At 43.9% G+C, this 15,341-nt stretch overlaps 1 protein-coding gene across 2 annotated transcripts in view; it reads right to left on the bottom strand.

Moving 5' to 3' along the window:
- The window catches only part of NEK4 (NIMA related kinase 4), a 158,168-nt gene that overhangs the window by 115,026 nt on the left and 27,801 nt on the right, over window positions 1–15,341 (bottom strand). For both annotated transcript variants that reach the window (XM_073592425.1, XM_073592424.1), the window contains exon 4: window positions 12,384–12,491. In XM_073592425.1, coding sequence (XP_073448526.1) covers window positions 12,384–12,491 — 108 coding nt within the window. The remainder of the gene's footprint in view (window positions 1–12,383; window positions 12,492–15,341) is intronic.

The following is a 15,341-nucleotide window of genomic DNA, read 5'->3' as shown; positions in this document are numbered from 1 at the left end:
CTTTGTTTCTGAGCTGGGATTTACCATTCCTACATGTGTTCCCCTCTGGTAGGTCTTATTCTATAGGTAATACAGAAGATACACATCGAGGGAGTAGAGGCCATAACAACCTTTGCACTTTGGCCCGGAAGGCCATGGTTTCCACTTCTGTTAGAAAGGTCTATTACCCCACCTTTGACTGCCATGAAAAAGGACCTTCCGAGCGAAGGGAAATTCTTCATCCAGACCAGTTGCACTTGAAAGCATTGAGAAAGTAGGACTCTTCCAGTTAGACCTCTTCCCAGAAGTCAGCAGGACTTTGCTGAAATCAAAAAGTTGTCAGCAAATAAAATTCTTTCAACTTGCATCCTTTGTGGGTTTTAACCCTTTAAAGCTGCTGTTTGGAGATATTCTTGAGTTTATGCAAACAGCTCTCAACAAAGGTATAAATTATTATTTACTCAAAGTGCAAAACTCAGTTTTATCAGTGCTAAGAGGAGACTGATGGGCAATACACAACTACACACACACACACACACTAGTCAGGTGCTAGCCCAGCTTGCATGCTGTGTAACATAAGGAAATGATTCTGGACGGCTGCACTTCCAAAAATACTTAAATTGAAGCTTCATTTGACAAGTGGTTGACAGATGGAGCAGGGGACAAAGAGGTAGACGCGTTTCACGCAAATGTTAGCGCTTAGGTAATGACTAAGCACTAAGCACTTCTTCCAGACCTATGCAGTAATCCAGCTTGAAAACTTTGCCTCTGTGCAGGAGCTTCCTGTAATAAAGACTGGACACTGCTGCTCTCTCCTTGTGCCTTGTGCAGGGTGACTGGTTTTGTATCCACCACCTCCTGTAGTTTTCTGCAGGCAGTGTGTAGTGGGTGGAGTCTACTGGGCCCCTCCTACAGCTCTGTCTCTGCACAGGCTAGGTATAGCACAGAGATGATATAATCACTACTTCACAAGGTAATATCTAGGATTCTTTTTTTTTTTTTTTTTTAATTCTTTATTTATATATTCTTTCAATACAAAACAAAAATAAATCAAAATAATTCAATACCATAGATTACAAGATATTATCGTAAAAAGAAATAAAAAATCCCCCAACAAATTTATTCCTCTCTCCCCTCCTCTTCCCTCTCTCCCCTCCTGCAGGTGGCTACAGCTGAGCTACTCAAGTTCAATATCTCCTCCCTTACCTTCCAAGTAGTCTAACCCGAAGATTTAACTAGTGATCTCCGTTAGATAAGACCATGATCTCTTGAATTCCCTCCACCCTACCCATTTGTCCCTACCCTCTGAACCTTCCTCTGTCTCCTCACCTGGGTAATCCTTATATTCTATGTTATATATTTCATTGATTTGCAAGAGCCAATCCCGTAAGCTTGGACACTCCGGCTGCAACCATGACCTTGCTATCTGTGTCTTTGCTACATCTAATAGTATTGGAACAAGTGAAGATTGGTACTGCTTAAACGGTTTCTTAGTCCCATGGAATAAACAAATCTACGGGTCTTCTACTAGAGATTCCTTGGTTATTTTAATAATTAAAAGTATAATTTTCTTCCAGTAAGCTTTAATATCTGGACACTCCCACCATATATGTGCCATTGTTCCCAGGTTAGAACACCCCCTCCAGCATCTATCCAAAGTGTCTGGGTATAGTTTACTAAGTCTGTCTGGCGTGGCATACCATCGTGCTAAACATTTAAAGATGGTCTCCGACCGCATAATATCGGCCGAAGCGACATGTATCATTTTCAAAATCCTCTCTACTGTGAATAAACTACAATGTGACCCCAACTCCCTTTCCCATTTTTTAATATATGGAGGCACATCCAGTTCTCCCCCCTCAGAAAGAATTTTATAGAGAGAAATAACGTTGCCTGGTCTGTCTCTCCTGCATAACAGCTCAAGTGGCCTGTATTCGTCCTCTCCTCTGATTGGCTTTGGGAGTTTCTCGATGAAGAGCGACAACTGCATGTACCTCCAAGCGTTGACCACCATAAGGTCTGTCTCTGCTTTCAATTCCCAATAGGGGCGTAATTTCCCCTCTTTAATAATATCTTTCAATTGCAAGCCACTATTCTTTATCCAATTCCCTCCCACCTCCCGCATCCCTGGTTCAAACAATTTATTATCTTTGATATAAATCAAGGGTGAGTTATAACTCCATTTATTACATGTATGCACCTGATCCCATATTTTAAGCGTGTTTCGCGTGAGTAATGCTGTATTAGTGCTAAGTGTCCTAAATTTTGCCGGGTTCCAGATTATGTGTCCCAGATCAGTGCTACTTAAACTATGTTCTATATTCACCCACCTCCTATCTGAAACCTCCTTTGACCATTCAACCACCCGTGACAAAACTACTGCAGTGTAATATCTGTTGAGGTCTGGAAGGGCCAGACCTCCTTTTTTTTTCCCCCTGATCAAAACTGAGTGAGCTATTCTTGGCTTTTTGCCACGCCAGACAAACCTTGACACCAACCCTCGTAAAGCTCTGAAAAAATAACCTGGGAGGGGAATTGGCATCATCTCAAATTTATATGTTATTTTAGGGATTAGCATCATTTTTGCCGCATTGATGCGTCCGAACCATGAAAGGGGCCGCCGCAACATCCTACTTATTTCCTGTCTGATTTCATCTAGCATGGGAATGTCGTTATAATTTATGTTCATCTTGTCCTACCATTACCCCTCTGCAATCTGTATTATTTCGTATGGTCGCCAAAAGAGGCTCCAAAGACAAGATGAACAATAATGGTGACAGGGGGCACCCCTGCCTCGTACCGTTCTCCATCCTAAATGGACTAGAGAGAACCCCATTTACCTTCACGGCCGCTAATGGGTGGTTGTATAATATTTTCACCCAGGCGATGGACCTAGGACCGATCCCCATCGCTTCCAAGGTTTTAACCATGAACCCCCAGTCTACCCTGTCGAACGCTTTTTCCGCGTCCATTGACAGGAACAGAGCTGGGGGTCCCCCTGATTTAATGGAATGCTCGTACTCCGTTGTCCTTACCCTGTCGACCCGGGACAAAACCAACCTGATCTGAATGCACCAAAAAACTAATTTTGTCCCTAAGTCTGTTCGCCAACACCTTGGCGTACAGTTTCACGTCAGCATTTAACAAGGCGATAGGTCTATAACTTGAACAAAGCATGTTATTTTTCCCCTCTTTTGCGATCAATGATATAGTAGCCAAAAGGGCCTCATCCCTCATGAGGCAATCAGGGCCTAGTTTATTCCAGAAATGGCAGAGTTTAGGTACCAAGATGTGTTTATATTTTTTAAGATAGCTATTGGTGAAACCGTCAGTCCCGGGGCTCTTCCCCGACGGAGAATTATTCAAGGCAGTATATATTTCCTCTTCAGTTATAGGGCTATCTAGAGCTGATTTTTCCTCTTCTGGGAGTCCTATTAACCCAGCTCCCTTCAGAAATTCCTCTGACCTCAAACTGTTTAGATGGTCACCCCCTCCCTTTTGTCCAATGGTATACAGGGCTTCATAAAACTTCCTAAACTCTTCTGCTATCTCTCTAGTGGCCCCTACTGTTTCTCCTTTTTTATTTTGTATTTTCCCAATGAAATTCCGATCTCTTTTCTTTCTCAGTATCCTTGCTAAGTGTTTACTTGATTTATTACCACTATAGTATTTCTCTCTTGTTACTTTATTAAAGACCCTCCTAGCGTCCTGCTCCATACTGTCCTTTAACTCCTCCCTTTTAGACACTAAGAGGCAATAATTGTCCTGTACTTGTCCCTTAGAAGCTTTGTGGATCAGTTCTAATGCTGCAATTTCACCTAGTAATTTTACCCTTTTTTCTTTTCTCTTTTTTTTCTCCCCTGTCCCGATGGAGATAAGGAGCCCCCTAACATATGCTTTATGCGTTTCCCATAGAATAGATGGAGAAATATCCCCTGTATCATTGACCCTAAAAAAGAAATCAATTTCCTCCTGCAACTTATCAAAGACTTGGGGAATTCTAAGAAGGCTTTCGTTCAGTTTCCATGAAAATGGTTGTCTTTGCAAATCTGGGAACCTGACCTCCATCGTGACCGGGGAGTGATCAGATAAGGACATGATCTCAATTTTAGTATCTGCTACATAGTCTAATAAACTGTGGTCTATCATAATGTAGTCCAATCTTGTGTACGTCCCATGCACAGGGGAGAAGAAGGTGCAGTCTTTTACTTTTGCGTGCTGTAATCGCCATACATCCATCAGATGACATTGGTGCAGCCTTTTCCAAATCCTTCTTAACTGAACCTTCCTTGTCCCCCGTGCCTGGGACGTACTATCTACTGAGGGCTCTAGGCAGAAATTGAAATCTCCCGCCAGGACCACCTCCCCTTCTTTAAAATCCATCAGTTTCACCAGGACCTGTTCCAGAAAAAACGTCAGATTTCTGTTCGGGCAATACACATTCGCCAATGTAAGCATTTTATTCCCCATTTTGCCCTTAAGGAAGAGAAAACGCCCTTCTGGATCAGACTCCCTGCTTACCAAGGAAAATTTAGATGTTTTGGAAAAGCCAATTGCCACTCCCTTGGCTCTCCTGATAGGCGTATCACTGTAAAACCAAAGGGGCAATTTTGGGGAATAAAGCCTAACATTTGAGTCTAGGGTCAAGTGGGTCTCCTGAAGAAATACTAAATCTGCTTGATAATCTTGAAGTTCCTTTAAAATTTTATGCCTTTTGCTCGACGAGTTCAGGCCCTTCACATTGTAAGATACGGACTTTAGATCTACCATTGTAATTCTACAAACAATCAACCATATTCCTCAGTCTGCCAAACTCCAACTGTTACCTCCCCTGGGGGGGGGGGGTAAAACCTGCACACCCTCCCCTGGCCATACTAAGGCCCCAAGCCCGCTAGTCTGGGACATAACAATTCCCGACTGCAAACTTCTAATTATTTTATTTTATAGGGGTGAGACTCCGAAGGCAGCCACAGATGTCCCGCTACCTCCATAAACGGAGGCAGTAGGGACGGGAGTACCGGAGACTGACCACCCCACCCTGTTTTACCCCCCCCCCGCTTCCCCTAGTCCGGGGGCTATGCCCACCTTACATGGTACCTGATTGTCCACCCCTCCCCCATACTCTCCTATATTGACTTTTAATCGTTTTCAACAAATACACCTTCAAATAAGAACCCCGTCATTTCATTCATGAGAGAGAGAGAAAAACAAAAAAAAAAAAACAAAACTCTTTTTCTCTTTTTTCCTTTCCAATCCCCCATATCATTCAATGGACATAGTACTTCCTTATCTTCTTAGAGGCTCCTTAATTTAACGGGATGTCCGGGGCGGGAATACCCAATTTTTCACAAAAGTCCTCAATCTCCTCCGGGAACCTCAACCTCAGTGATCTGCCCTCCCTCGTCACTAGTAGGGATGTTGGAAACCCCCAGCTGTATTTAATGTTGGCTCTTCTAAGTTGTTCAAGAAGCGGTCTAAGTTGCCTTCTCCGTGCCAGGGTGCCTGCTGAAAGATCTGTGAAGATCTGGAGATCTTTATCTTCAAAACGGACTGAAGGGGTACCCCGTAAGTTATTCCATATCTTATCCTTGACTTCAAAAGAGTGAAATTTTACAATCACGTCGCGAGGGATATCTGCCCTTAAATTTGGAGGTTTTCTAATCCTATGTACCCTATCAATCTTTAGAGTCGTTTCCTCCTCTAGGCCCAATATAGGGTTAAAAATGTTTTTCATCTTAGACGACAAGTCCTCATTTTGTTGTTCAGGGAGAGACCTAATACGCAAATTCTGGCGGCGGCTTTGATTCTCCTGTTCTTACAGCTTGTATGCCAGCATGCGATAATCGCTCTTCACTTTACTCAGCTGCGATTTAAGCTCCAAGATCTCCTTGGCATGATTGCCCGACATCTCCTCCACTTCCTCTACTCTTCGCAACAAATGACCCAAGTCCGTCCTCACATTTGTTATTTCTGATTTTATAGCGGTTTCAAGGTTTGCAAACATCTCCATCATTTCTGCCTTGGTGGGCAATAAATCTGTGTTTTCTTACTGGTACCAGAGCCACCTTCACCCGCCAGATCTTCTCTAGGCCTCTCTCCCTGCCCCCCCTTTTGCTTTGTTTGATTTTTCTTTTTATCCTTCGTTCCTGCTTGTTTCGTATCCGTACCGGGGCTTTTTACACTCGTCTCCTTAAGATATTTTTGGATCGAACTTGAGTTTAGGCTCTCCCTTGGGGTCTTGGGTTCGGCAGATTTTTGGGCACGACTTCGCATACTTATCCCAATGTCTTACCGCCTGCGACTCGCAGAGCGTCTCGCTCCTGTGAACTTCAAAAATCGCCCCAAGGGCCAAGTAACTCTGGGTTTTATATTTAGTTGAATTATAAATAGCTTGTAGTCCCGATTGCTTCAGTCTACCTAGGAGAGTATCTATGGCCTTAATGTGACTATCCTGTCACCTGTGCTCCTGGGCCTTGTGCCGCAAGACGTGCTTAGGGCCCCCAAGCTGAACTCCAGCAGTGTTCACACATACACTCCCCCGGGCTCCCAGCCCCTTCAGCTTTTTCTTCTCTTCCTTCCTTTCCCCGGCCCCTCCTTCCTTCCCCTTTTCAACTTCTTCTCAATATTACAGTCCTTTTCTAATCCTCACATTTATCTTCACAGATGAAAAACAGGAAATAACAGCAAAAATGTATATGGCTTATACCTGCTTGAGGCGTCTTCTTATTACTCCATCAATACATTCAAACAGGTCACCTGCTGTCTTGGCTGTAGCTGTCCTGTTACTTTAGACTCCGCTCCCCTAATGGCTCCTGTTGCTGTATGTGGGGATCGCTGCAGGGGAAGACGACCAGAGAGAGGGGGGGGGGGTGTAGAGGATGCTTCCCCAGGGGCACGGGGTCTCGCTCCGGGCTCCTGGCCAATCCCGCTAGGAGCCGGTGTATCAGAACGCTATGGATTTCCTCTTTCCTCCTCACTCTCCCGGACCTCGATCGCCTCAGCGGACACACTTCACCACTCAGAGAGGGGGTGGGGGGGAGTTTCACCTCGGCGGCGGCTAGGTGCAGCAGGGGAAAACCTGGGCTTCCTTCATGCTTCTAACTCTGGGGCGGCATCAGGCTCGCGCCATTCGCCGCTCCAAGGTTTCCCAGGCGTCCAGCCTGCCTCCTCTCCCTCACACCTGTACTGCCGACAGGCCCCTCCCCCCGCTCCTACGTCTCACGTCAGCATCGTGAGACCCCATATTTAGGCATTTAGTGCAAAGATTTATATGGCTGGGACTGCAGCAGTCCCAGACCTGAGAGAACGTCATCCACACCAGACAAGTATATGAAGAAAATAAGATTTATTGGGAAACAGAAAGAGTGATAGAGCAGCTGACCAATAAAACTACACCACACAGCGGGGTGCCATTAATCAAACAATCCCAGAAGTGTGTTCAGGAGAAGGAAGGGGAGGGAAATGATCCTGACTAACTCACTCAGCAAATGTTTTAGTTCTGGTGAATACAAAATTGGATTGTTAGGAGAAATTGTATGGGTTTTGTGTAAGAGCCCTTGCACACTGGGGCGGTTTGCAGGCGCTATTGCACTAATAATAGCGCCTGCAAACCGCCCCGAAAGTTCCGCTGCTTTCATTCCAGTGTGCAAGCCCCGAGGGCTTGCACACTGGAGCGATGCGCTGGCAGGACGGTAAAAAAAGTCCTGCTAGCCAGCATCTTCGGAGCGGTGAAGGAGCGGTGTGTATACCGCTCCTTTACCGCTCCTGCCCATTGAAATCAATGGGACGGCGCGGCTATACCGCCGGCAAAGCGCCTCTGCAGAGGCGCTTTGCGGTGGTATTTAACCCTTTCTCGGCCGCTAGCGGGAGGTAAAACCGCCCCGCTAGCGGCCGCATACCGACGGTAAAACGCCGCTAATAATAGCGGCGTTTTACCGCCAACGCCGCCCCCCGCCCCAGTGTGCAAGGGCTCTAAGAGCTTTTGAAAAGTTTGTAAATTTTTTGTGACATTGATAAAACTTAAAGTGTTTGTTACCCCAAACATTTCATATTCCTGATATGTGCCTGCTGTATCAAGTATTTGTATTAAAAAGTATCCTATTCTCTTTATATTGTTTCCTTTGTGTGAAACCCCTGGTGATCCTGCCAGAACCCCTGCTTTCCTATTAAAAACTGACTGCACTAAGCAGGAGAACACAGCTTTGCTGGGAACTCAGCCTGCTTTTGTCCAATGAACAGACTTGTCCTAATACCCCCCCTCCTGCACAGTCTTTCACTGGGAAGATCAGTGTGCTGTTGCTTCTCCACCCCCTGCTCTTATGCAGCTTAGAACAGAGGAAATGTGATGACTTTACAATGTTTTTTTTTATATCTACACACAAATGTTTTGCCATTCATTTCTATTTTAAACTGAATGTTTTTTTTTTTTTTTTACAAGGTGATTGTTTACAATCACTTTAAGTACCAATGTTAAATTTCTTTTTACTTTTACTTGTGTCTGTGACTTCATTAGTGATATTTCTCCTCACGTATTGTCCTTATGATACCAATACACAAAATGAGGGGGGTGTGCAGTATAAAATCACGCCTCTTACCAGAAGTATCTGATCCCAAATTATAGAGATCTCACTCGCTAAAAACACCAATCGCCACTAGCTTTCCATAGGACTCAGTTTAGGCAAGACCTGATCCCAATATAGTATCATCCGAGGTATCAGCCAATTTTTGGATCATATGGGTGCTGACTTTGTTACATTTGTACCAGAAATCCCACACTGACCACAGTTCTTTGGATGGAATATCATGAGGGGAAAATTTCCTGTCCCTGTTTCAAGAAGGAACGTAAACCTCCCTTGTGATAACAAAACAGCATGACAGTTCCTCTTTATGGAGAGATCTGGGGTCTATAAGACCCCAAATCTCTCCTCTACCTTTGTAAGCAAAAGATAGAAAAAAAAATTAATCTTTTGCTGTAGAAAAGAAAAATGGAATTGTTTACATTGGTCTGGAACCGTAAGTGACATCACTCCGGTCCACCTAGGAGCAAAGGCCATCTTTCCTTCGCTCATCTCTGTTAACAGCCACTGCCAGCGCCGGATCACTTCCCGGAGTTACAGATCATCCAGGTAAGCCCGGAAATCACGAAATCCAGCCGCTCGGATCACTTTTAGCAGAAAGTCCAGCGCTTGAAGGAAAAATTAATACCGGGTTATGGCATCTAGTTGCAAAGTAATGATGTATTTTTCAAATTAGGCGGTCGGCAAGACTCACCCAGCCACTGTCAAAAAATGTAATTTTCCTACACCAGTCTGCACACTAGGGGGGTGATACATTACAATTTTTTATTTCTTCTCACAATTTTAGCCATCCCTGGTGAGTTTATCACAGTAGCTCCTAAAGACACCCAGGTTGCTTTTGCAAACATTGTTTAAACATTCCATAAGTTCTATATAAATTAAAAAAAATAAAACCACCATCACTGAGCAGATGCCTCACAACTTGTCTGAGCAAAAAATAAATAAATGATTTCTCGCAAACACAGTATAGTCGTACAATTTACAAATATACAGTATCTCACAAAAGTGAGTACACCCCTCACATCTTTGTAAATATTTTATTATATATTTTCATGTGACAACACTGAAGAAATGACACTTTGCTACAATGTAAAGTAGTGAGTGTACAGCTTGTTTATAGTGTAAATTTTCTGTCCCCTCAAAATAACTCAACACACAGCCATTACTGTTTAAACCGCTGGCAACAAAAGTGGAGTACACCCCTAAGTGAAAATGTCCAAATTAGGCCCAATTAGCCATTTTTCCTCCCCAGTGTTGTGTAACTTGTTAGTGTTACAAGGTCTCAGGTGTGAATGGGGAACAGGTGTGTTAAATTTTGTGTTATTGCTCTCACGCTCTCATACTGGTCACTGGAAGTTCAACGTGGAACCTCATGGCAAAGAACTCTCTGAGGATCTCAAAAAAAGAATTGTTGCTCTACATAAAGATAGCCTAGGCTATAAGAAGATTGCCAAGACTCTGAATCTGAGCTGCAGCACGGTGGCCAAGACCATACAGAGGTTTAACAGGACAGGCCTCGCAATGGTTGACCAAAGAAGCTGAGTGCACGTGTCCAGTCTCAGATTCAGAGATTGTCTTTAAAATAGACATACGAGTGCTGCCAGCATTGCTGCAGAGGTTGAAGGGGTGGGAGATGAGCCTGTTAGTGCTCAGACCATACGCCACACACACTGCATCAAACTGGTCTGAACGGCTGTCGTCCCAGAAGAAAGCCTCTTCTAAAGATGATGCACAGGAAAACCCGCAAACAGTTTGCTGAAGACAAGCAGACTAAGGACATGAATTACTGGAATCATGTCCTGTGGTCTGATGAGACTAAGATAAACTTATTTGGTTCAGATTGTGTCAAGCGTGTGTGGCAGGAACCAGGTGAGGAGTACAAAGACAAGTGTGTCTTGCCTACAGTCAAACATGGTGGCGGGAGTGTCATGGTCTGGTGCTGCACGAGTGCTGCCGGCACTGGGATCTAGGTAAAAGATGGCCCGAAGATGCGGTGTATCTGGATTTTGCAAAAGCATTTGACACAGTTCCCCATAAACATTTACCGTACAAAATAAGGTTCGTTGGCATGGACCATAGGGTGAGTACATGGATTTAAAACTGGCTACAAGGGCAAGTTCAGAGGGTGGTGATAAATGGGGAATGGTCAGGGGTGGGTAGTGGGGTCCCACAGGGTTCTGTGCTGGGACCAATCCTATTTAATTTGTTCATAAACGACCTGGAGGATGGGGTAAACAGTTCAATCTCTGTATTTGCGGACAATACTAAGCTAAGCAGCGCAATAATTTCTCCGCAGGATGTGGAAACCTTGCAAGAAGATCTGAACAAATTAATGGGGTGGGCAACTACATGGCAAATGAAGTTTAATGTCCAAAAATGTAAAATAATGCATTTGGGTGGCAAAAATATGAATGCAATCTATACACAAGGGGGAGAACCTCTGGGGGATCCTAGGATGGAAAAGGACCTGGGGGTCCTAGTAGATGATAGCAGCAGTTTGTATGCCATTGCTGAGCCTAACAAAGCAAACAGAATAATGGCATGCATTAAAAAAGGGATTAACTCCAGGGATAAAGATATAATTCTCCCACCCTACAAGACTCTGGTCCGGCCGCACCTGGAGTATGCTGTCCAGTTCTGGGGCACCATTTCCGAGAAACGATGTACTGGAAATGAAGCTAGTACAAAGAAGGGCAACAAAGCTAATAAAGGGCCTGGAGGATATTAGTTATGAAGAAAGGTTGCGAGCACTGAACTTATTCTCTCTGAAGAGACGCTTGAGAGGGGATAGGATTTCAATTTACAAATACTGTACTGGTGACCCCACAATAGGGATAAAACTTTCACGGAGGGAGTTTAACAAGACATGTGGCCACTCATTAAAATTCGAAGAAAAGAGGTTTAACCATAAACTATGTAGAGGGTTCTTTACTGTAAGAGTGGCAAGGATGTGGAATTCGGTGGTCTCAGCGGGGGGGGGGGGGGGGGGGGGGTCATCCATAGTTTCAAAAATCTATTAGATAAGCACCTGAACGACCTCAACATACAGGCATATACAAGGTAATACTGACATATAATCACACACATAGGTTGGACTTAAGTCTTTTTTCAACCTCACCTACTGAGTAATTATGTAACTGGGGAGCTACAGTTCATTGAGGGAACCACGAATGCCAATATGTACTGTGACATACTGAAGCAAAGCATGATCCCCTCCCTTCGGAGACTGGACCACAGGGCAGTATTCCAACATGATAAGGACACCAAACACACCTCCAAGATGATCACTGCCTTGCTAAAGAAGCTGAGGGTAAAGGTGATGGTCTAGCCAAGCATGTCTCCAGACCTAAACCCTATTGAGCATCTGTGGGGCATCGTCAAACGGAAGGTGGAGGAGCGCAAGGTCTCTAACATCCACCAGCTCTGTGATGTCATCATGGAGGAGTGGAAGAGGACTCCAGTGGCAATCTGTGATGCTCTGGAGAACTCCATGCCCAAGAGGGTTAAGGCAGTGCTGGAAAATAATTGTGGCCACACAAAATATTGACACTTTGGGCCCAATTTTTTTGCCAGCGGTTTAGACATTAATGGCTGTGTGTTGAGTTATTTTGAGGGGACAACAATTTTACACTGTTATACAAGCTGTACACTCACTACGTTACATTGTAGCAAAGTGTCATTTCTGCAGTGTTGTCACATGAATAGATATAATAAAATATTTACAAAAATGTGAGGGGTGTACTCACTTTTGTGAGATGCTGTGCAATCAACAGATAGAATATTGCTGTTTTGAGTGCCTGGTACTAATTAAAATGATTTAGTACTTACCTTCCCTTCTATGATTCGATACACCAAAGAGTTCATATCTTTAGCATTGAATGCATGCTTGAGAGTCGCCATTTCATACACACAGCATCCCAGGGCCCAGACATCAGACTGCAGAATTACAAAAGGTACACAGTGGTCACCATGGTACACAATTATGTTTGGTCTTATCCAAGATTAACTGCAATAACAATCATATCAGGAAATATAAATGAAATGCCAGACTGTAGAAGCTATTTATCTTATCTGAGAATTGAAATGGATCTACACTTAGACGTGAACTTAAATATGTAAAACAGTCTTGCTGGGATGGATAAACATACATTGATATAAAAATGGCACAAATACTTATTTTTCTTAAAAAAAAAAAATCTGCTCCATGTTTGTTCTAAAGCTGTTGACAGAATTAAAAGCTTTGGTCATGTTCTGAAAAAGGATTATCACAGTTTGGATTGGCAGATGCTTCCCTTCAGCATACAGTGAGGGAAAAAAGTATTTGATCCCCTGCTGATTTTGTACGTTTGCCCACTGACAAAGAAATGACCAGTGTATAATTTTAAAGGTAGGTTTATTTTAACAGTGAGAGACAGAATAACAACAAAAAATCCAGAAAAACGCATTTCAAAAAAGTTATAAATTGATTTGCATTTTAATGAGTGAAATAAGTATTTTATCCCCTATCAATCAGCAAGATTTCTGGCTCCCAGGTGTCTTCTATACAGGTAATGAGCTGAGATTAGGAGCACTCCCCTAAAGGGAGTGCTCCTAATCTCAGCTTGTTACCTGTATAAAAGACACCTGTCCAAAGAAGCTGTTCAAGGATGTCAGGGACAAGGATTGTAGACCTACAAAAAGGCTGGAATGAGCTACAAGACCATCGCCAAGCAGCTTGGTGAGAGGGTGACATCAGTTGGTGTGATTATTCGCAAATGGAAGAAACACAAAATAACTGTCAATCTCCCTCGGTCTGGGGCTCCAATGCGAGATTTCACCTCATGGAGTTTCAATGATCATGAGAACGATGAGGAATCAGCCCAGAACTACACAGGAGAATCTTGTCAATGATCTCAAGGCAGCTGGGACCATAGTCACCAAGAAAATATTTGGTAACACACTACTTTGTGAAGGACTGCTCCCCCTGCTCAAGAAAGCACATGTACAGGCCTGTCTGAAGTTTGCTAATGAACATCTGAATGATTCAGAGGAGAACTGGGTGAAAGTGTTGTGGTCAGATGAGACCAAAAATCGAGCTCTTTGGCATCAACTCAACTTGCTGTGTTTGGAGGAGGATTGCTGCCTATGACCCTAAGAACACCATCTCCACCGTCAAAGGTGGAGGTGGAAACATTATGCTTTGGGGGTGTTTTTTCTGGTAATGAGACAGGACAACTTCACTGCATCAAAGGGACGATGGATGGGGCCATGTACTGTCAAATCCTGGGTAAGAACCTCCTTCCCTCAGCCACGGCATTGAAAATGGGTTGTAGATGGGTATTCCAGCATGACAATGACCAAAACACACAGGGCCAAGGCGTGGCTCAAGAAGACGCACATTAAGGTCCTGGAGTGGCCTAGCCAGTCTCCAGACCTTAATTCCATAGAAAATATGTGACGGGAGCTGAAGGTTCGAGTTAGAAAACGTCAGCCTGCAAACCTTAATGACTTGGAGAGGATCTGCAAAGAGGAGTGGGACAAAAGCCCTCCTGAGATGTGCGCAAATCTGGTGGCCAACTACAAGGAACATCTGACCTCTGTGATTACCAACAAGGATTTTGCCACCAAGCACTAAGTCAGGTTTTGGGAAGGGATCAAATACTTATTACACTCATTAAAATGCAAATCAATTTATACATTCTCTCTACAAATGCGTTTTTCTGAATATTTTTGTTATTCTGTCCCTCACTGTTAAAATAAACCTACCATTAAAATTATAAACTGATCATTTCTTTGTCAGTGGGCAAAAGTACAAAATCAGTGGGGGATGAAATACTTTTTTCCCTCACTGTATATCACATGATAAAAGGTCTGGTAATGTGACTAGCACCGCAGGGGCCTTGAGAAGCATTTTCTTAAAAACAAGTATTTTTCAGGCCCCTTCATTTTTTTTAAATCTCAGCAAGATAGTTAATATAGCTTTAAGTTAAGATATGAGTATAGGACTCTTTGAAGTGATGCTGTTTTCCCCCATGCTGCCCTCTAGCTGCTTATGCTTGCCTTCCTTTTGTTCCCCTGCTGTTCTGTTCATCGTGTATGCTCTGGTTGCAAAAGGCTTAGGGCTCCCTTCCTTACCTGGAGTGATAACAATGATGCCAGGTTACACAGGTACCAAGCATTACAGGAAAGGGAGTGAGTCACATGCTCTCAATACCCAGAAGTATCAGGTACCGTAATTCTCTTCACTCCTGAAAGCCAAAAGAGTAGCGGGGGAGTAAAGGATGAGTATAAGCAGATGGAGTGCAGTTAACCGACGCTGCATGGGCAAGGCACATCCCTTACTTCTCTTCTGGAAGTCCCCTGGCGGCAGTGTTTGCTTCTCCCTGCTCCGGGTTCTCTCCTAAGAAGACATGTGCTATGGGGGGCATCCGTGTAGGCATGCCCTGGGGCTGTGTTTGTCAATAGACACACAAAACGCCGGTAAGCCACAGCCCCATTCTCTCCTCATAGGAGTTTCCCTGACAAAAGCAGGGGCCTATGGCTTCCACTGTCCTCAGTGCCAGATCGGTGACAGGAATAAGTATTTAGTGTTTTTTACCTAAATGCAGGGAAAGCATTACGGTAAAAAAATTTGACTTTGGAACCACTGTAAGTGGTCCACGTTTCTTACTAGGTTTTGCGCTATACTCACATTCAGGGTGTAACATACAACCTATTCACAAGCTGCCCCCCCATTGCTGAATTTGGGGGCACATGTTCCTGAAGTGCCTTATGCATGTTAGAATTTGGCGCACAGACACGTCATTC

Source organism: Aquarana catesbeiana, linkage group LG07 (genome assembly GCF_042186555.1).
Source record: "Aquarana catesbeiana isolate 2022-GZ linkage group LG07, ASM4218655v1, whole genome shotgun sequence".
In the NCBI taxonomy this organism is placed as follows: domain Eukaryota; kingdom Metazoa; phylum Chordata; class Amphibia; order Anura; family Ranidae; genus Aquarana; species Aquarana catesbeiana.
This window is presented reverse-complemented; position numbering and strand designations above follow the sequence as displayed.